A 22,752-nucleotide genomic window follows, 5' to 3' on the forward strand; every position below is an offset into this window, starting at 1 on the left:
TGTTAGCTGTTGGGAATTTGTTGAGCAGTTCCTTTATGGAATCCATGGATTATGGAGTGGTGGTTTGTTTCTCCCTCCCTGAATTTCATCAAACCTTTCAAAGAAAACCGAAGAAGGTGATGTTCTAGAAAACCTCCTAGAAACAGCCCAGTGTCACCACACTGCTTAATTTGTTCTGCCAGAGTATAAGATAAAATCTCACCTATGTGCTTGGTAAGCTGGTGTGACTGCTTTTGGTTTAGATGTTGTCATTGTGGGTGCTTCATTCAAGCAAGGCTAAAAGGCCACAGGCAGCTCATCTCTGTGAGGAGCACATTGATGTGGTGTTCGGATGGAGGCTTGTTTCTTCAGAAAACAGTGCCCTTCCTCTGTGAGCAAGAACAGGGTGTGCTGTCCTTTCACTTGCTGTGTACCAACTGATATGCAGCTCTGCCCTGGTTTCAGAGCTTCCTGATTTACAGAGTTGCAGTAAGAGCTGCTGACTGTAGCTGCTTAAAGAGCATGTAAAAATCGACAGCTTTGAAAGATGTGACCCAGCGTCAATAGTTTTGCTTTCTATAATTTCGTGCTTTTGGGGCTCTGACTCCTTCCATTTAACAGTGAAGAGGTGATGTTTCTGTAGATGCATTGTGGCACATTGTGGTCTTTCAGGTCCCCTGTTAATCACCTTTGCAGTTTTGTAACTACACATGTATCTCAAAGCTGTCTTAAAGCCAGCTAATGTGTGCCATGGCTCCTATGTCCTACATTTTCTGAAGGCTTGTTCTGACTGACATACATTCTTACACCCACAGTTTCCATGTAAATCCATTAGAGAATTATGGTACTTTTGGTTAAGGTCATGAGGAGGGTGTGGAACACCCTATTCTTTAATTTCTTGCTCTGCCTCCCTTTTGGAGGATCAGGTCATCAGTTTTATTCTGGCCTTTTCTTTCAGGTCTTTCTTCCTTGCCTTTGTAGTGGTGCCCTTTTGGACTGAGTTGCAGTGAGGAGCCACATACCTAAAATACATCTCAGAGTGTGAGAGCAGATAAAACAGGTCTGGGCAAGGAAGGGTGTCTCTTTGTGGACACAGTGCAGACTGGAATGTGGATGTAGTTGCTAGAGCCAAAACCAACTTGCAGAGGTGAAGGCTTTATTTCTTTCCTGTGAGTAAGCTGGAAATGTATTAGCTTGGAGTAGTGATATGTGTACGAAAACTACTTCTTTTAGTTTCCTTTTCTCTGTTTCTAAGAAAAGATATTCTTTGTGTTAAGAAATCAAAATTCAGAGAATCATAGAATGTCGTGTGTTGGAAGGGACCCATAAGGATCATCAAGTCCAACTCCAATTCCTATAAGCTGGATGCCTCTTTGAAGCTCCTTGCCAGCATGAGAGAACTTGGAAAAAACAATTTTACTAGCAAAGATTTTTATTTTTTTTTTAAGCCAGGGAAGGATTTTCTTCCTGGAAAATGAAGAGAACTTGAGAGGTTGAGTTGGCAGGTAATCGATTCACATCTGCCTGGTCTGAGGAAGTATTTAGTTTTTATGTAACTACCTATGAATTTACTTAGGAAATGGGCAAGTTGCACTTGCACTGAAAAATCACTGTCTGATTTTCATTATGCCAGAGTTTTTAAATGTGTTGAAAATAGTAATCTTTTGTGTAGAATTTCTTTTAAGTTGTCATTCAGAAACAATGTACACCCATTATTAACAATGGGAGGCATGACAGCTCAGCAGATCGTGCTGTACCATAACTCCAAACAGAGTGCTGGTGTTTCCCAAAGATCAGCATGAGGCACAAAGCAAGATCTGGAGGTTCACTAAAACCTCACACTCCAAAAGGCAAGAATTGAAGATTTACAGCACTGGTGTAACTTAAGCAGCATGTAAACTACTCAGCTCACTTGGTCTCATTTTTGTTGCTGTTCCTACTTAATGTAAATCTGATTAATGCAAAGATTCTAATTTTCAGATTTAATTTCAAATGCTTATTAATTGCACTCATAGACTTATAAATTTGTAAAATTAGAAGGGATAATTATCCTGTAATTTGATCTCTCCATGTGATTGAACTGCCTTTGACTTCACATTACAAGTCTTTCAGTCGCTTTACTATTGCATTTTCCTCACTTTAAAAGTGTGTGCCTTATTTTTAGAAATGTGTTGTCTAGTCCCTGTCTCCAACCATCTTCAGGCTTGCTGCTTGTAGGATAAACAAGCTGATCTTAAGCTGCACATTTTTTAAGCCAAGTGGACTGAGCTCTTTTGACCACACCAATATACAGTGTATTCTCCAGTTCTTAATGTTACTACTTTTGCATTTTGTAGAATCATAGAATCCTTAGAGTTGGAAGGAACATCTGAAGGCCACCTAGTTCAACTCCCCTGCAATGAACAGGGGCACCACAGCTAGATCAGGTTGCCCAGGGCCTGATCCAGCCTGGCCTTGACAGTCTTCAGGAACAGGGCATCAACCACATCTCTGGGCAACCTGTTCCAGTACCTTGCCACCCTCATTGTAAAAGATTTTTCCTTATATCTAGCCTAACCTCCCAGAGCTTGATGCCATTTCCTGTTGTTCTGTCACCACAAGCCCTGCTACAGAGTCTGTCTCCTTCTTTCTTACAGCCCCCCTTTAGGTCCTGAAAGGCCGCTCTCAGGTCACCTCGCACCCTTCTCTTCTCCAGCCTGAACAGCCCCAGCTCTCTCAGCCCGTCCTCATAGGAGAGATGATCCATCCCTTGGATCATTTTTGTGGTGCATCCAACAGGCCCACATCTCTCCTGTACTGAGGACTCCCCATCTGGATGCAGTACTCCAGGTGAGACCTCACCAGCACAGAGCAGAGGAGCAGGATCATCTCCCTCGCCCTGCTGGCCACCCTTCTTTTGATGCAGCCCAGGATACAGGTGGCTTTCTGGGCTGGGAGGGCACATTGCTGGCTCACGTCCAGCTTCCCATCCACCAATATCCCTAGATCATTTTCATTAGGGTTGCTCTCAATCCTTTCATCTCTGAGTTTGTATTGGTTGTGGGGGCTGCCACAACCCAACCCAAGTGCAATACCTTGCACTTGGATTTGTTGAACCTCATGAGGTTCAGCAAGGCTCACTGCTAAAGCCTGTCTAGGTCCCTGTGAATGGCATCCTGTCCTTCTGGTGTGTCAACCACACCCCACAGCTTGGTGTCATCAGCAAACGTGCTGATTTCCTTTTTAATGTTCTATTTGTTATACATAGCAAAGCTGTGCTCCCTATGCCAGTCATATTTATAGGAATGCCAAGTAACCTAACTCTTCTCTAACTCCAAAATTTTGTTATATATACTTACCAAAGGTTGGTTTACCTTTTTTGACTTTTAACTGGCGTAAACTTATGCTCAAGTGAATCAAGTGCACAAATCTCATCATCATTGTTGTAACATCCAGAAGATTTCTATTTAGAGAGCATGATTTAACTTAGAATCATAGAAACAAGTTTGAGATGGAAGAGACCTTTAAAAGTTATCTAGATGAACTTCCCTGCAGTGAACAGGGACACCTACAGCTACATCAGGTGCTCAGAGCCCCATCCAGCCACACCTTGAATGTCTCCAGGGATGGGGCACCCACCAACTCTCTGGACAGCCTGTTCCAGTGCTTCACTTCTTGTGTTCTTGGACCTTGCATAGAGACACATGTTGCTGTCTCACCTCTCTCATCAGTTCTTGGTGAACAAAATACACAAAAAATACAGAAACAACCATCATCACGTGTTCCTCTCTTGTGTGGAAGAATCTTGCTGAACTGTGTGAACTAGATTTTAAGAGCATTCAAGACTCACCCATCTCTTTTTGGCAGCTGATGTCAGATGTATGAAATGTTTCCACTCTCCATATTAATAACATGTTGCTGGCTGCTCTGGATGTTTTTCCCCCAGTGGAAATACCCTTCTTTAATCTTAAAGCTTCCTATGACTGAGAAATGACCGACTTGTAATGCTGATGGCTTCACAAACAGACCGTCTTAAAAGTAGGACCTTCTGCTAAAAGGCCGTGGGATTTTTTGTTTGTTTACTCAGAAGTTTAGCAGTTTTGTATAAAAACACTGATTTTGGTCCGTCTTTTCCCTTCCCCTGCTTTGACTGCTCTCTGTGCCAAAAGCTTCTGCTCCTGTCTGTAGGAAGCCCTTTACCACTGGGTGACACTGTTTGATAGTTCTTCACATTTGCAATAGTCAAGTCCTGAAGAAACTGTCCTCTGACTCTTGGAACTTCTGGTTTTGAATTAACGTTCTGTTTTTGTATGAAATGTACATTGACCTACTTCTCCTGAATGTCACGTTTACTGTGGTGCGTAAGAATTACCGGGTAGCACAGAGGTGAAAGCCACATACACATTTTCAGTTGCATGTCTTTACTTTGTGATTTATTCCTGCCAAGTGAATGACATTAGATTAGATGGAAGGGAAGAGGTATGCATGGCATGCCAATGTTCTGTGAAATGCAGTGCTTTCTGGGAACAGAAATGATACAAGGTGCGTAGTTTGCTTTATTTTCTGTGAATTTCAGATTGGAAGCTTAGTGCCAGTGGGTTGGCCAGGGACAAACATTTTGGGAAGATGTGTGCTGTTCACAGCCTTTTAGTTTTTATCCTGTGTCTTTCTGTCCCTCCTCTGCTCTAATAAAACGTAGATGCCAAACAGTTTTACAGGGAAAATCCATACCTGAGTTTTGCCTGCCTGGCAAAAAGAGGACCTGGTCTACATCTGCAGTGGTGAACACAAGTCTTGGTTTCTTTCCTTCCCTGTGCTCTTACAATTACCTTTGTTTACAGATTTTCAAGAGGCACTTTCTCTCCTTTTCTACCTGTAATTGCACAGCTTCATTGGTACATTTTCAGCATTTTAACCAAGGAAGAGAAGAAACTCAACTATGTAGGGCTGTTGGTACATCTAGCTCGTTTCAGATATGCTGACAGAGGTTGTATGTAGGGAAAATTATTTTGGATTACAATAAATTCATTCTCGTTTGTTCTCATGATTTCAGTATAAGGTGAAAACACTCTTAAAGACTCTTGACTCTCTTTCTTTTTTCCAGATAGACTGGAAACTAAGAGGGACCAGTCACTGTGCTCTTACCAGCATCACCTTTTAGCCATTAGCCTCACTGGGGATGTAGGCTCTTCTTAGCACCCAAGGCTTGACTGAACTTAAGAGCACAAGAACAGAGACTGCCTGGTAGTGTTTAAATTGTATGAGAGCCATAAGCAACGCTTTGCATTTGAGAGAACTATGGTAATATGGAACACTGCCCTAGATCTTGCATTCCCTTCCCCTTTAGGTGTCAGTGCCAATACAAACATCTTTGAAATGACCCTTTTTCTTCTAGTTTCTCATCTAGTGGGTGTTTTATCTGTGCTGTGTTGACATTACATTGTCAGCAGTACTAAGGGAAGAAAATGTTAACTGGATATCCTTAAGGTTTGGAGTACTTTAGTTCATTTTAATATGACAGTAGGAATAGTTTCAGTAGCTGGTGAGCCCTGCTTTTCTCCAAACTCATGGCATCACTGAAATTGCTTTGGGCTGCTCTGGTCAAGTGAGCAGGAGCAGCACCACAGTTACTGTGAGGAGTCTCCATGGTCCTTCACTCTTCTTGCAGCTGTGTGGCTAATAAAGCCATTAGCTGTAGGTTCTTCTGTATTTTCCTAAACACAGATCAATCCCTTGCTCCCTGGGTTTGAGGCTGGAGAGCGATGGACCCTGTTCACTGCCACTGTAATCAGGAAGGTGTTCTGAGTTCATGTGATTGTGTTTATGTGGGCCTTATTGCAGTGTCATCTATTAGGCTCACACATTTTTTAAGAGTGTTGCTATAAGATGTGCCATCAGACTGTGGTGAATGAAAGGAGGAGGGTTAAAAATACTTCTAATAAATTAACCATTTCTATTTGCATTTAATAGTAGCTTAGGAGGTCTTTCTTACTGGTGTATTCGAGTGAGGTAATCTCAACGTTATTGCAAAGGAGAAAGGTTACATACATTCAGAGAGCTTATAAAATCTGCCTGTGAGAAGGGTGCTGTTAGTTACATTATTCTGGCATTGTACTGACAGCAAAATTTCAGGCTTGCTACTTCATTTAGTCTGCTGTGATCCAAACCTCACCGTCCCTCTCAGCTGCAGAAGCCTACATGGCTAGAAGCCAAACTGCTTGGACATAGGCTGGCATCAGCATTCTGCCTGGGAAGAGTATTTTGCATTCTATTTTCAGCAACTCTAACTTTGAATGAAAGGGCGAGCTGTGGGAAGTTATTAATGATATCTGTAATCATGGATTAATCAAGTATATCTTTGCAGTCAAGTGCCTCTTGCTGCACTGAGTGCATTTAGATGAAAATGATAATGGTGAAGGGCTTTGATGTTCAGTGTTGAGGTGATTGTAAGGTTCAGTGTGTATAGAAGCAGCTCTTTAGCTTTCCATCCAAGCTGGACTGTGCAAGGCAGCACTGTTTGAGCTGGCACAGTGAACACTTCTTATTCCAATTCTTCTCAAAATGGGAAGGAGGAGAGTAAAACCATATTTCTTCCTAAAGAATGCCTTTGGGTTACTTGTAACAAACCACGAGTCTATGAAGTAGTATAAAGATCTAAAAATATAAGTCTTAAAAACCAGTGTTTGATGGTTTGCAGTACAGCTCAGAACAGATGTTCAGGCTTTTTCCAGAATAAAATCTGATTTCAGGAGGTATCCAGTGTTTGGGCTAATGCTTCTGGGGAAGATATTAATTCAATCATTTAGTAAGACAAAGAGGAAATGATATGAATTTTGCTTTAATGTAATTTTTGGATCCTAGGCTAGTCTTATTTTGAAGTTCATCTGTATTCCTAGGCATTTATTTGTCTGCTTTCTAAGGGTCCTCAAGTCTACCACTGCTTCCACAGCTGTAAATAATTGTGGGAGCCATTTGAAGGGTGAAAATGCCTCATATTTGTACAATCATATAAATGTCTGGTGTCTCACAGGAATTTTTATGTTCAGATCCCATGTGTGTAGGGTGATTTCTGGTATGACAAATACCAGAGAGAAAATAAATGCAATTCCCTGAATGCCATATAAACACAAGCTTTTTTTTTGCATGAACTTCCTTCTCTGAAGCCTTATGAGCTCTGTTGCTGCAAACACTCTGGCATATGGAGAATCCTTCACCCAGTGTTGTTAAGATCTGCATTGAATTTGCTCAAAATGCCAGTGACTGTCCATAGCAGTCTTGGCACATGTCTTACAGGGAGTTTTGCTGGACAAAACTCTGTAGATGGAATAAAAAATGAAGAACACCAGAAATGGACATGTCTCCTGGAGATGTTCCTCTTAAATGTTACTTGCATTCCTCTAGCATGCAATTATTACACTGAGAACAAGCTCAGCCAAAACATCCAGTGAATCCAAATCTCTTTATCTCAGTTTTGTTGTAAGGTAACAGTGAAATGCAAAAATGGATTATGCTTGATGTGTGGATGACTGAAAGGAGTCTCTCCAGCAGCATATTCCTGCCAACTGATTGTTTGGATTAAGACTTGGAAAAATATAAAATACTTTGTGTAGATTCGCAAGACAGAATTGTGCAGAGACCATTCATAGAACAGGCTGGGTTGAAAAGGGCCATATTAATCATCTAGTTCCAACTCCCTGCTATGTGCAGGGTCACCAACCACCAGGTCAGGCTGCCCAGAGCCACATCCAGCCTGGCCTTGAATGCCTGCAGGGATGGGGCATCCACAACCCCCTTGGGCAACCTGTTCCAGTGCTTCACCCTCTGTGAAAAACTTCCTCCTAATATCTAACCTAAATCTCCTCTGTCTTTCCAGTAATGCTGGAACATTATTAATGGCATGTAATAGTAATGCTCTTCATGTTCCACTGTGATGATCTGAGAGCGGCTCTATGTGTTGTGGTTTTTGCAGTGATGAACAGTAGGGACTCACTGAATAATCATGATAATTTTGTCATTCTATTAAACTGTGTTTTTGAACTTAAGGGATTCTGTTATCAAGCTTGGCTGATGTACCAACGTGTTATCTGAATATCAGAATGAAACTCAGTGGTTACACTTCCAGCACAGTTCCTGTCTATCCTGTCTATTGTGTGCTGAACTCTTGGTGCCTCAGTCTCCTTCTTTTGTGAAATCTACCTGTGTTTTCCTAAATGTTTGCTTTGAAAGGGTGTGGGTAGAAATCACACTGTGCTAATTGTGTTGGTTGTGTATTGCAGGACTGGGATGGTGGCCTTCAGTCAGGCCAGCCCAGATTTGCAAAGGGTGGAAGGGGATTCAGTAAGCAGAAGCTGGGTGTCCTCAGACCTACAATGCTAGCTCTGCTTGGAAATCCTAGCTGAAATGACTTGCAGCTTAATCACATGTGGAAAGCGTCTTCAGCTCCCAAAGGAATTTCATTCATTCATGCTTGCTGCTGGTAGAGTTCATGTTACATTAGGAAACCACTATTTCTGACCTTGGAGCTGAATACATGTTTTTAAAAATAGAAATGGGACAGAAGAAAGAATAGACTCCACTTTAAGTTTTTGCCAAAAGCAAACATACAAGTTGCAAAATATTACATCAAACTTTCTGAGAAACGATTGATTTTTCAGGGGCTCGTGTTAGAAAACCAATACGTTGTTCATGACGAACAGTTGTGGGTGATTCTGCATTTTTCATCTTTGCCTGAGTAGATGGAAAACTTGTCTTAAAGAAGCAGCAGGTCATTTTCTGGCTGATTACACAGTTATACTGTACATAGAAAACTATACTTTTATGATTATACGGTACTTTTATGGAGAGCTGTGGATGATAAATGCCTTCCAAGAGTCTGGCAGCCCTACCAGAGCAACAAAGCTGAGAGTATAGAAGAACAGAACTTAATACCCATCCTCTGACTGAAATAAACCTGTAGATACCAGACTTATTTTAGTTGTGATAGGCCTGACGGGAATACCAAGGGAGTATGAATTGCTGCATTCCTATGTAGAAGAAATAAAAGGGGAAAAAAACCCTAGTTTATTCAGTCATTGATAGAGAAGGTAAACTTCGACACTTCTAAGTGATGTGCATTGAGAAATAGGCTCTGTTTGGGGTAGTTCCTTAAGTTTTGGCCTTTTTATAGGACATGCAATTATACAGCACCATGGTCTTCCCAGCAGTGCATGGCAGGAGGATAAGAAGCAGCAGGCAGAAGCGGGAACACAGCTGCCATACGGGAAAAGTTCACCATGAAGATCAGTGAGCCTGGGAACAGGTTGCCTATAGAAGCTGTGCAGCCTTAGGGGACTTGGGACCTTGCTGGATAAAGCCTTGAGCAGCCTGGTTTGACCCAGAGCTGATACTACCTTCAGCAGGAGGTTAGACTAGAACTGAATTTCTTCTCATCTGAATTTTCCAAGGGTTCTTTGTATTTGGTGTTTGTGGGGATAGGTGGTTGCTTGAGTGAAGCAACGACTCTGACGGGCTGACTGAAGTATTCTTATTGTATAGTCAACATCAGAAATGGGTTTGTGCCATCTGCTGCAATATGCTTACGTTGTTTTGAACCACTGGCACTGCTGACAGCTACTTTTTCTTTACTAGTTTCAGAGATCCCAGTGAGAACTGACACTCCCACAGAGTTCAGAAATGCTACAGATGTCCTCACCATGAAAAACTAATGCCAGGGCCACCCTGAGAGCAGCTCACTCTGGTAAGCTGCTTCTCATGGGATTAGCTCTGTAGAAGTGAGATGTGTGAGATGTAGCACCAATAACAGCACACAACCCCCACTGTGCTTTCAAGCGAAGACACTGAAAGGGCTTTACAGGGTTTGTTAGACACATTCAAATCCAGCATGGCTTCCCTGCATCCAGGGACACGAGTGCTGTGGTTTCCCTTCTTCGTCTGTAAGCCCACTTGCAGCCCTGCTGCGTGCTGGTGATGTTCTGTATGAAGGTATCCACATCTTACATTGGAAACCTTTTTACTGTGCCAAGAGGTAAGCGCTGGTAACAGTGGGATCTGAATTAAAACACAGATTCAGCTTCTAATGGAAGATACGTGGCAAACCCCAGTGATTCTCTGACTCATCTCAGAGCTCCATACTCTACAGCATGCAGCATTCGGCTGTTCTGTCAGTCAGGCTGATGGAGGTCTCTGTCTTTTTCTTTCATGTCCCATTGATTCATCTCTGTAAAACCCACATGCTGTGAGGTTGTTTTTTCTTGTCCAATCAAGAGACCAATGTTTTTCACCAAACTGCAGCATGCTGGATTCTGTGTGCTGCTTTCTGTGACAGCAAGTGGAGACAGAACTGCTCTGAATGTGTTTTGTTTCAGACGCTGAACTTTTTGTGGCCATGGCTTTTAGTGGAATGGGATGGATTTTTCTCAGAAGTGTGGTGAGGCGTTGGCACAGGCTGCCCAGGGAAGTGGGGGAGTCACTGGCCCTGGAGGTGTTCAAGGAAAGCCAGAGGGATGTAGTTAGTGGCCATGGTAGGGATGGGTCAGCTGTTGGACTGTGTGTTCTTAGTAGTCTTTTCTAACCTTAATTATTCTATGATTCTATGACTTATTTAAGATCATTACGGCTTTTTGCATGTTTGACTTGGAATATTTGTCCAGCTATTAGAATGAGAAGAATCTGTGTATCCCAGTGAAGGGATGAAGGGTTTTGAAATTGCCATCTATTAAAAAAAAAACAAAAAACAACAGTACTGATGTTTGCACTGAGCACATTAATTTACTAAGACAAAATCTATCCAGAAAAGCTTAAATGTTATTGATGTGGTAAAGTGTACCTCTGCGTGTTTTAATACATTTTCAAAAGGTCTTTCAGTTGATTTACCATGGTCTTCCCCCCCCCTTGTTTTCCAGATACTGTGAGTAAGGACACCGAACCCAAAGATCCATTTCCCGTTCCAAGGAAGATTATGGCTGAACCAGACTACATAGATGATGACAATCCTGAGTTAATTAGACCTCAGAAATTAATTAATCCTGTGAAGTCATCCCGGAATCATCAAGATCTCCATAGAGAGCTGCTTATGAATCAGAAAAGGTAAAAGTCTGACAATCACATGTGCCATTCCCCGACCCCAAACACACAGCTTGAGTTTCATCAAAGTGATGTTTCACCCTACACTCACTGGACATATTTCATTGATGAAAACCTTGTACATGAAAAGACTGCAGTTCTTAACCATGGTGCTTATTTGTTTGAATTGGAGTTCAATTGGTCCAATCCTTCTTTCTGTGAGAATTTTATCTTCATTTCCAAATTTAATCGTTAGCTTTATTTTCAGACAGCTTTGATATCCGTTTTCGTATTGAATCATTATTTTCATTACAAAGGCTTTGCCATATTGCCTACAGTTTACGTGTTGTGTAATCAGTGATGCTACCTACACTAGCTGCAGGTGGGATACTTAAAAACCTATGTATAACCAACAGAATCTAAAACAATGCTGACATAACAGTTGTGTAAGAAAGCTATAGGCTGCTCCACTATTTCATCTGAGTCTTAATCTAACTGAAGGTCTTCCATGTCTGTTTCAGTGCTAGTCAGAAACCACACTGAGGATATCAAACACAAGATCAGTTGTTGATCATTCAGCAAAACTGTGTAAAAGCTTATGTAAATCAGACTTGCCACGTGGTGTTTGTGAATACTCACTAAAGGCTGTTTTCATGAGGAAGAGGTTCAGTTCTCCCACGTCACATTTGATATTTGTTATCAGCACTGTATTTTGTCTTCAGCTCTCAATTTAAATGGATTTTGTCAGATATTTGATAGTCACCAACAATATCATCATATCTGTTTTCACCATTCCCAGCACTTCTAAGTTAAAGAAATTGTATATTTTATTTCAGAAGTTGTTCTGAGTTGTTCTGTGGTTACTTGATCTTTCTTATGTTACAGTGATAGCCTGATGCCTGCTCTGCTGCTGCACAAGTATTTCTTTGTGTATTTTGCAAATTCTGCTTCCTTCTTCCTGGGATGGGATTGAACAGCTGTTGCTTTATATATTGCTTGTGAAGATGTAAAGAATTGGAACTTGATTTCATCAACTGTGCTGAGACACGGGGGCTTGGCCCAGGGGTAGATGAGGGTCTGTTGTTAAATCTCTTCAACAACAAACAACTCTTTAAAACAAAACAAAAGAAAAACAAAAACAACAACAACAACAACAACAAAAAACCCATTGAAAAATAGCTGCCTAACTACACAGAGGAGAAAAAGCCTCCAAGCTTGTGGGACTCCACTATTTAAACAAGTGGAAACTAACATCTATATAGATTCATGATTTGATGAAGATATCCAGTGTTACTTTGATGTCAGAGTGTAATCTTAATGGCTGTCCTAGCAGGAGTAAGTGAAGATGTGTTGTCTTCTGCCTCCTCACAGATTAATTAGAACTTGCAATTCAGGAATCTTATTTAATCCTTTAATAAGATACATAATTTTAGTCCTAGTGTTCCTTGGCCACTTGCAGCTGGCGTGACAGTAGATCCTTTAATCATCATTTTCACATCTCTTCCAATAACTCGAATGCTACGAGGGATTGCAGTGTGGATGCCACTCAGGAAGTGGCTTGGACTTGATTTGCTCCTTTGTCTTTTGCCTTCATTTATCAGCTGCCTCTGCAGTTTTTAACTTAAGGCTGCAGTAACAGATGCACCCTGAGTGTCTTCTCTACAGCCTGTCTACAAAAAACAAAGAACCACTCAAAAGGCATATCACATAGGCAAGGGTGTGGGGATCCCCAAAGTAGAAGTGAAAGAACTATTTCAGAGTGCATTTGAAGATAAAAATTGCTGTTAACACTCTTGCAGGCTTTTTGAGACCCAGGACCTTAGTAAAGTAGAGGAAGAACTACTTCAGTTCAGCTGGATTTGTGTATTTGGCAGAAGAGTTGCATTCTGAAAGTTTCTCTTTTTTTCCCTTTCTGGCAGAGTGGTATTTTGAGGGGAGAAAAGGGCCTTTTCTATGTGTAACAGCAAAATCCTCACAAATGCTAGGCTTAGATACTTAATTCTGAATGAACTGCTTACACAATACAGCATTTCTTTAGTGATGAAGAAGTAGAAATGTTTTACAGAATGCCAACTGAATTGGAAGAAACTGGCCTAAATAGGTGTTTGTCCTATTTTTTTTTTTTTTTGTTAATGGGATTAAACATCAAAGTCAGTTCCCAGCACCACAGAGTTTAAAGGCATTGAAAGGAAGATGAAGTTTCTCAACTTATGATTTTATTGTAAAGGATGTGGAGACTGCACTAAATTAAGTCTATTTTTTTTTCCTTTTTAAGTTTATGAAAGCATAAAGCACTTGAAACCAGTATGAAGTTCTTTTCTTTCTGAAGAATATCCTATTACACAAAACAGTTGTGCTGCCCTCAATACCCCTTCTTCTCTTATTGTGATTTTGATTAGTTGCAGCTGTTAATTTTAGAGCCTTATTTATTGGTGCAGAAATGAAATACTTTGAGGGTTTCAGCAGCAGAAAATCTTCTTTGAAAAGATGTTTAGGACTCTGTGCTTTATTCTGTGGTACTACCTCTGATACGAGGCTTTTCCTTGATGTAGGTATTAGGTTTGTGTTATCACACACACAGAATCACAGAATGGCCTGGGTTGAAAAGGACCACAGTGATCATCTAGTTTCAACCCCCTGCTGTGTGCAGGGTCACCAACCAGCAGACCAGGCTGCCCAGAGCCACATCCAGCCCGGCCTTGAATGCCTGCAGGGATGGGGCATCCACAACCTCCTTGGGCAACCTGTTCCAGTGCTTCATCACCATCTGTGTGAAAAATTTCCTCCTCCTCTGCAATAGATCAATAAGGGGTATGCTTTGTTACTGCAAATTGCCACGTATGTGGAGGAATTTCAGTGCTCTGATAGAAGTGGTTAAGCACAGTTTTTTTGCTCTGTGCTAAAGTTTTTAACTAGAAAAATCACGAAGAGGTGATACAAGACACTTACTTAGTCCAGTAGCAGCCTATTTGTTGCTTTCCCTCTCTAAAAGCAGGAGTGAGAATAGAATTGACGTTACAGGTGTTATTTCACAGCCTGACTACTGATCCCTTTTGATTAGATGGAGAGGTCTTCTGCAGGTATTAGTTGTGCTGTAGTTAGGATAAATTGGACACCTAAACCAGCAATGTGTAATGTTACTTAGCAGCTTGCATCTGATTCACGGCTACCTTCACTGCTCATCAGTATAGAAGTTCCCATTGATTCAGCCCTCACTGACCCAGATGTAGTAGAAGTTGTTAATAGTAGTAGCAGTAGTCATTATAATAAAATATTACTTCAGCTTTTCTCTTGCCTGACTTAATTTTTAACTGCTGAAATGTAATTAAAATAGCATGAAACATAAAATATTAATACAGTCTTGCAGCTTGTTGCATTCAGGCCATGAGTTGCATTATGAGAAATATGGAGCAGCATGTGGTGTTGCTAAATATTTGATTTTGCTGCTAGGGTATGTACACTGATAGAATGTTGCATAATATATGGAGTCGCTCATAGATGCCACTGTAAAATGGCTTTTTAATATATTTTTAGACATGCTGTCAGATACACATGGAAGAATTAGGCGACCACAGATAATACACTGAGAAGTGGTAAAAATATGCATTTTTTGAAAGCTTCTTCAGATTACTGAGTTTCTTGAAATTGAAGTTAAAAATGGCTGGTGTTAAACTCGATGCCGGATGTGCTCATACAACAGTCATCCCATTGAAGACTACAATAACAAAGGCATATTTTGGATCTTTCGGCTCCAACTAATAATGGAATGATGAGGATATTCCAAAATAGAATCCTAGAATATCTGGAGTTGGAAGGGACTCAAAAGGATCATCGAGTCCAACTGCAAAGAGTAAGCTTTTCCATTTTAGAGAAGTCGGCTTGGAAAATATTTTGTACTAACTAAAATCTCATCAGAGCATCCTTCCCCCTTTGTCTGATCTCCAGTGTGACTGCAACTTTTTTTTATGTGGGGTTTTTGTTGTTTTAGCCCCTTTCTGTGTGATTTTCAGCATAGCCTGGGAGCTCTCGCTGTTCTCAATGGAAATAGTGCAGCAGCCAGGCATGGCTAAAGCTGTCATATTGTCAAGGAAGGTCTGAATTAATGATTTCCAGAAGCAATGTGACAAAATCCAGAGGGACGATATGTTTTTGTTCTGTCCATGCAGACTTCTCTGGACATGGTACCCAGTGCAGGACTGTCTGAATGCAGTCCCTCTGCGTTATCAGCCAGCTTTGTTTGTTTGTTTGTTTTCCAAAATTAGTTTTCAGCTCTGATTTGTGATGTTTTTAAAATTGGTTCTTCTGGAATGGAGAAAAGAGGGAAGGCTCAAGATGAAAGCCATATCAGTGAATTATTCAGGAGAAACATTAGCATGTGTGTTAAAGGGAAACATTCTCAGTGATAATATGGCTTCATTTCCACCTTATTGTTGGAGACCAATACATCTTCTGCCTATTTTTTGCTTGTAATTAAATATTTGTTTTTCAAAGTACCTAAATGGGCAGCCAGTTGACTTGAGAAAACCTGTCTCCCGGTCACTGTGAATGTCAGCTTATTAAAAAATGGTCTTTCTTCCTTGTTTCCTTCTCCCCTCTACTCCCATTTAATTTGAAGGGGTCTTGCACCTCAGAACAAACCGGAGTTACAAAAGGTGATGGAGAAAAGAAAAAGGGATCAAGTTATTAAACAGCAAAAAGAAGAGGAGGCACAAAAGAAGAAGTCAGACTTGGAAATAGAGCTACTGAAACGGCAGCAGAAACTGGAACAGGTAAGATGGGAGATAACACTGACTTCACACATCAATCTCTGAGCTAGTCACCTGGTGCTCTCTAAGAAAGAGGCAGCAGATGATTTTTGCACAGTTCCTCTGACAAAATGCAAATAAATTTTCTACAGTTAGCCAATTCACACGCTGCCATTGCCTCGTTTGTATGAAGAGATGATCCACCAAGAATAGATGTTAGACTGTAGTGCATTAAAACTAGATACTCGGCGAATAAAAACCTCAGTTTTTTCTTTCTTCTGGGCTGTGTACTAAACGAGGTGACTTTCTAAGGCTACAGAGGGACTTTTTAATGAATGAACCCATTTTTCAAACGAAGGAAAACATTCTCATACCCTATGTACAGAGAATTATATGGAGTTGCAGTCTTTTGCTGGGAAACTTAACTGCTAAGCAGAGGGACAGCCAAATGTCTTTGGGCCTCTTAAGGCACTCTGTGTACCTGAGAGGCAGAATTTATTCAATTAAATACCTTGTGTATTTACTTCTAAAAAAATGAATGCTCTAAAACAGAGATCAATTAAATTTCTCAACAGAAATCAATTAAATCAAATAACTCTTGAAAATGAGGTGTAGTCACATCAATTATTATGTTCGGCCCTTTTTTTCTATTCCAGTTTTTCTTAATCAGGCATAGAAATATTTTTGGTGGGAGAAAACCATTGTAATTTTAAATATATCATCCTGTCACTTTTGCCTTAAGCCCTGAAAGAGATAAGGTCAGCTTTCAAATGGCTTAGTCTGTGGGAAGATGCCTGATTTGGAATTCAGCCACCCAAGGACACACATAGAATAGAAAATTCTCTTAGAAGAGGAAAAGCCTGCCCACTGCATGTGGGCAAGTAAAAGTGTTATGACTTTGTAAGCATCATAGGGATGTCATTAATTGACTGTGTGACACATGGAGGAATGTTGTTGTGATTTACTGTAACAGGGCATGTTCCTCGTCAGTGAATCAGAGACAAAGGAGACATTACTGAGGTGAGCTAAATAAGACCAACAGCATGGTCTCCATTAATCGGAGAGACCATGGTGTGTTCTAAGATAAAGATCCTTTCAGGAGCTTCTGTTAGTTTTCTAAAGGCTTGTTTCCTTCTTTCTGGTGACGTGACCTGTCTGCCTTCACTGTGGATTGCTAAGCAGTCTTTATTCTGTGCAGTGTGTAAGTAAGGCTCTGCATTAGCACATAGTGCAGGTTTTTATAGTCTGCTGGAATGATCTGGAGCCAAAGGTTTGAAAAGGCTAATAGTTTGTGAGAACAGATAGTCCCAAAGAAATTCAGCTTTATTTTTTCTATGAGAGAAAGACAAGAAGCAGTTTAAATTGTTTTGCACGGCCAGTTATTGAACCCGTCACATTTTTGTCTTTTCTTTTGATTATCTCTTTTATATGCTTATATTTAACACGTGAATCTCTTTTAAGCTGGAGCTGGAGCAACAGAAGATACAAGAAGAGCAGGAAAATGCACCTGAATTTGTCAAAGTCAAGGGTAACTTGAGGAGGACGGTCCAGGAAGCTACAGAAGCACCAGACTCATAGAGGCAGCGCCCACTAAGACTTCCAGCTTTCCTGCTGTGGCTGCAGAGAGACTTTTGCAAGTTGTCTCAGATTTGCCCCATCAAGAGGGAAAAGAACAGCATTCACCTGACACTGAAGATGAGATTTTTATTTCCTAGGACGAGTGGATTATAGACTGTAACAGATCGACTTGCCAAATGCAGTTCTGGGATTGATGCGTGGCATCAGGAGTCCGTCAGTGCAGTGTCATGGACCAGTGCTTATGGAAGTGCTTACTCAGAGATTTTAACCAGGGATAGCAGGGAAGCTTCTTCAGTGTTGCACTGCTTTTTCTCTCTTGTGATTCTAGTTTAGCGGAGGTACACAGATGATATTTTGCTTTAAATCAAAACAAACTCCTCCTGTGATATCTTATGAAACTTTACTGTGCAGATAAGTTTTCTCCATCTAGACCTAAAGCCTGTGTATATCTCACAATTTATTTGTGTTCAGTTGGAATTTTTATCAAATCTGGGATGATAGGAGGTGTGTTGATCATCGATGCCCATCCCCACAGGGATAGGCACTTGCAGGCAGAACGGGAATGCTTAAAATTCACCAGCAGTGAACAGGTGAGCAGCCTTAAAGCCCAATTCTCCATTTTGCATGTAGAATCTGGGCTATGAAAGAGCAGAAATCCGGTGATCCTTTCACTAGAGAATCAAGAAGCTGATTTATCTCTTTCTTTAAACTTAAAATGTTATATGAAGGTCTGTACAGTGCTACCTGTGTATTTACATCTCTTACCTCTCAATGCAAAATGACCTGTCTTCTAATCTTTGTATTTTGAAATCCTACCTACTTTACTGCTGTGGCCTTTCTCCTCCAAGAACATGCTGGTCTGACTGCAGTGCTAGCACATGACTCATTTGCTGGAACTGAAACCAGGAGTCTTTTCTGCCATCAATTTCTGCTCGGCTGTTGCAGGAATTTTCTGTAGCTCCAGCAACAGAGCACTGTTTAAACCAGACCAAACTGATGGTTGGAATCTACCAAAATGGAGAATTCTTCCCTGAAGAGAGGCATAAAATGACATTCATTTTATCCCGTCCTTCCTCTAGCTTCAACAGAGGGGAAATGTATTACCACCGACTCTTCAGGCCCAATTCTGTCACATTCTGCCTTTCTGCAAGTTATTCCATGACTTGCCATTAAATAAAATACTGTTCAGTTTTATAGGGATGGCAGAATCTGATCCTTCATGCTTATGACTACTAGTGATCCAGGAAAGCCTGGGATGAGGAGGGGGGGAACAGATTACTCATGTAGGATTATAGAGTTGGATTCTTACCTGGGGTGAGATAGATGCAGATATTTTGTCTTCAGAAAGTGGAGAGAAATTCTCATCTTCCTTGCTTAGCATATTCCTAGCTTTCGCTAAGGCTGTATTCATCCATATCAGCTGAGGATCTAATCATAGTCTTTGCCTTAGGATGCTAAATGGAATGATTTTGACTTTGTATTTATAAAGGACGTGACTGTTCGAGAACACTTTTTACTAATATCAACAGTGGCATGTTTGTATTGCGGGGGTAGGGTTTGTTGGTTTGTTATTTTTTAGTTTCTTTTGCCTTTCCTGTAGGTATCAGATTTTTTAAACACGATTTCAGCATAGCACTTGGGACAAAATGCTTACAATTAGCAGTGTTTCTTAGAGACAGACTTCAATTTCTCAAGATCCAGGCATTTATTATGAGGACATAATCATATCAGGAGTAAATTGAATTGTGATAAGTGTATTGCCATTGATTTAGATTTGCAGTGTGACTCATATCTAGATGATTAAATGTGAAGATGGTCTGCCAGACCATTCTGATTATGGAGTTACAAGGGACAAAGGCCAAATATAACTCTTTGTATTTTCTCAGAAGAGGAACACTCAGTGCTGCAGGTTCTTCCTCACTCTTCCTTCCCGTATGAGAAGAGGACCTACTTGTTACTATTATAAAAGTTCTGGCACTTGCACTGCTTGGATTTGTTCCATATTGTTGATTGTTGGGACAGTGTTAGAGTTCCATGCCACACATTTTACCCTAACCATTCCCAGCCTACCTAACTTTGTGTGTTGGATTCCACTCTACAATTAACCTTCTGTTCAGTATGGAAATGTCTGGGAATCGGTGAGGAAACCCTCCTCTGGCTTCAGCAGGCTATTTCTTTGCAGCCCTTTGTCTTCAGTGAACATGGCAATCCTACTGTGCAGGCACAGCAAAATGAATGGAGGTGGGTGCAATCCAAATGGCACCGGAGTCGGTAGGGACAACAGTTTCTCCTTGACTTCTGTAAGCATTGGATTGGGCCCTCCAAAGCAGAAAGTATGTTGCTTCCTCTCCATATCAGCTTGTGATTCAGGGTAGTTTCTTGTTACGAAACACAGGAGGCCAGAAAACCCCCTTGTACATACAGTGTGAGGTAGATTTCTTTTGTTTTCACTTGGAGTTCATTCTGCATACAATCAGAACATCAGTGTGTTCATTAGAGCATCTTCGAATCCTGCTGACCTTTTAGTCTAGGAATCCAAATCACTCTCCTATTGATTTGACAAGCAAAAGCCTGTCTTTAATGTCAGGATTGGGCTGGGATGAGTAGCTCTTATGTGGGTAGTCAGCTATCAGAGCATGAGTGTCCTGGGTGGCTACCTAGGTAAGACACTGCTTGCCAACGGAGGTGAGCTATTCCTACCTGTCCTTCAGCTACAGGGGATCTGAAGCAATCCTGCAAATATTCAGTGATTTGAAAATGGCTTACTTACTTTGACCACTTCTGCCTCTAATAAGGCAGTACTTTTTAAAAATTCTTGCTTTTGATAGTACAGTAGTAAATTTTTTAGAATTTTTGTGGCTTTAACCTTCTGTTAATATCTGCACTTGTTTGAGTGTACATATATAAATATATATAAATATAAAAAAGGGAGCCTTAAAGGATTTGTTTTCATAATTTAATATTTTTTGTATTTGCTCTTGTATAATTGTTTTTAACTAAAGGTATTACAAAAATGAGGAATACTTAGAACCAAAGTCATGCTTAATAAAATCTTCTACATGCTTGGAGTATGCAGTGGTGTCTGTCACATCCTGTTGGAATCAAAACTGTGGGGTCTGCACTGAAATATCCAGGTGATATAGAATAGTGAAGCATCAAGATTGTGGTGACTTCTAGGTCCTTAAAACTCCATCTGTATTTGTATATGCAAAACAACCAACAAAGTAATTTGCAGGAGAAAGGTAAGTTGTGTCTCTTAGTCCTATTATCTCCTCATATCTTTAAAAAGGGCTTTTTAGCCAGTGAAAAGTGAGGCAATGAGGGGAAACTCCTGATGGGAACCAAACAGTTTTGGCAGTCATTTCTTCTTCTAAGTTTATCAAAGCAGAATTGAGCCTTGGAACCACAAGCATTATCACTGCTCCATTGAAAAAGGCAGTGAGGAAGCAGTAACGAGTCTGCTCCTGGGTTCAGTCCTGCAAAGGGGCTTTTAATTTAGCTCCCACTCAAGCCTGTGGTTCTAGTATGACAAAGCTGGACATGTGAAAGAAAGTGTGTGCATAAATGATTTGCTGGTTTAGAGCTAGATTGTTCTGTGCCTTGGAAAGAAAAATCTTACGTTAACAGAAGGAGAAAAAACTAGCAGGGCATTGGAGACATGGTTGGAACAGGTGTGAGTGATCAGTTCACCCCCAAGAACCTCAGCTCATCCTGGAGAGCCCCGGCTAGCAGGGGACAGGTGTTGGTGGATGGGGAGACAGAGCAGAGTGCAGTGAAATGAAGTGGGGGAGGAGGACCAGAGTGGTGAATTCAGAACAGATGTCAGGAAATGCTTTTTCCTTCAGAAACTGCTCAGCATGTGGAATGGATCCTGGCAGTAATGCTGATGCAATGGTGCTGGGCCTGCTCCAGGAGCTGTCAAATGTGGGGGAGGTAAGAAAGAATAGAGTTAATACAGAATAGGTTTTTATGGTCTGGTGGAGATATTGCCTCGTGCTCTCCTACCTCAAGCATATCCAAATGTGTTTTGAATTATCCTTTGATATTTCACTCCAGCTCCAGAATGAAAACAAAGTGGAGGACATTTGATATTTCTTTTGCAGCAAGTCCAGCGGAAAAGCTGATCTTCCTTTTGCATGCCTTTTTGGATTGCACTGAGCTAATACATTTTGTCGTGTGGCTTTGCAAGCATAGGTCTGCTCTACACGGATCTTCACAGCGGGGCTCTGCTTGTGCTCCTGTGGCCATGTGCAACTTGGCTATGCCTGCCATAGCTGTATGGAGAGAAGCACTCTTAAATCTTCTTGGTTGCAGATGCAGGAGCCATAGATGTCATTCATACCTTACAATGGCTGATGGCAAACACGGTGACCAGAGGTGCTAAAGAAGTGAGCAAAGTGGCTGGAGATGAACCAGCTTCAGTGGTGCCGTTCCTGTAGTATCACAACTGATGTCTTTAGGGTGATGAAGGGGAGGGTGAGTTGTATTCTCAACACTAAGCAGTGGGAAAAGCACCAGCAATTAATGAGATCTGAAGGAGTGGAAACATCAGATATTTTTTCACCCCACCACACCACTTTAAACTGCTTGTGTTATGCTGTGAAGATTGGCCGTGCCCTCTTAAACACTGATGATGGTTCTCCATGGTAAAAGCCATGGTAAAAGAGCACTGATATCCATGGTCCATCCTCTGGCATTGCTTTAACATAAAGGTTGGAGCCAGGCCATCACTTGCTGCCTACATTGCCCCTCTGAGGCAAGACAGGGATTTCTATTCCACTGACAGGTTACCCAGGGGCTCAGTGTTGCTGTACTTCAGATGGGCACGTTTGAGCTAATTGCCTGGATTTCACTTCATCAGTGCAGAGAAGCCAGACCTCTGAAGTGCAGTTCAGCTCCTCTTTGACTCTAAAGGCGCCTGCAACACCTGACCTGGAGGGAACATCTTCACTGCAAGGACTCTGAAGCCACGTTTGAACGCCACCTCTAAACATCCATTCATTCTCAGAGAATTTTGTTCCCTTGTAATGATGAGGTGCTGTGGCTTCTGAAAAGAGCTGAGGACAAGCAACATGCCCTGGTTCAAGCAGTGAGGAGAGGTGGCATCTCTGTAGTTGTGGCAAGGGAGATGGAACACCTAAGAGGGAATGCAGGAACCACAATCCCCCTCTACAGCTGTAGCACTTAATTATCCAAGTAATCATTTTCAGAATTAGCTTCTATTATGTACCCAAGCCTGATCTCTCTGGCGGATGGCATGAGCAATTTAACACAGATTGAGGTTGGCACCAGGAAACTTCAGTCTGATTAGATGGGAAGAAGAAATGTACTTCTTTCCCCCTCTTCAGCTATTCTGAAAGCAATCTTTCGTAATGCAATTGAAATGCCAAGTCTACTTCATTGTGCCTGA

General features: G+C 41.2%; 1 protein-coding gene across 4 annotated transcripts in view; it reads left to right on the forward strand.

Annotated features, from left to right (window-relative positions):
• Window positions 1-20,413, forward strand: part of FAM107B (family with sequence similarity 107 member B) — a 61,886-nt gene extending 41,473 nt beyond the window's left edge. For 3 of the 4 annotated variants that reach the window (XM_019617587.1, XM_010716416.2, XM_010716471.3), the window contains 3 exons: window positions 10,860-11,043; window positions 15,635-15,788; window positions 17,226-20,413. In XM_019617587.1, the coding sequence (XP_019473132.1) occupies window positions 10,916-11,043; window positions 15,635-15,788; window positions 17,226-17,342 (399 nt within the window). In that variant the 5' untranslated portion in view covers window positions 10,860-10,915 and the 3' untranslated portion in view covers window positions 17,343-20,413. Of the gene's footprint in view, window positions 1-9,611; window positions 9,695-10,859; window positions 11,044-15,634; window positions 15,789-17,225 lie in introns of those variants that run through there. The other variant, XM_010716538.3, reaches the window with a different exon arrangement.
• Window positions 20,414-22,752: the final 2,339 nt, after the last annotated feature.

The sequence above is a fragment of the Meleagris gallopavo genome, chromosome 1, assembly GCF_000146605.3.
Source record: "Meleagris gallopavo isolate NT-WF06-2002-E0010 breed Aviagen turkey brand Nicholas breeding stock chromosome 1, Turkey_5.1, whole genome shotgun sequence".
NCBI classification, from domain to species: domain Eukaryota; kingdom Metazoa; phylum Chordata; class Aves; order Galliformes; family Phasianidae; genus Meleagris; species Meleagris gallopavo.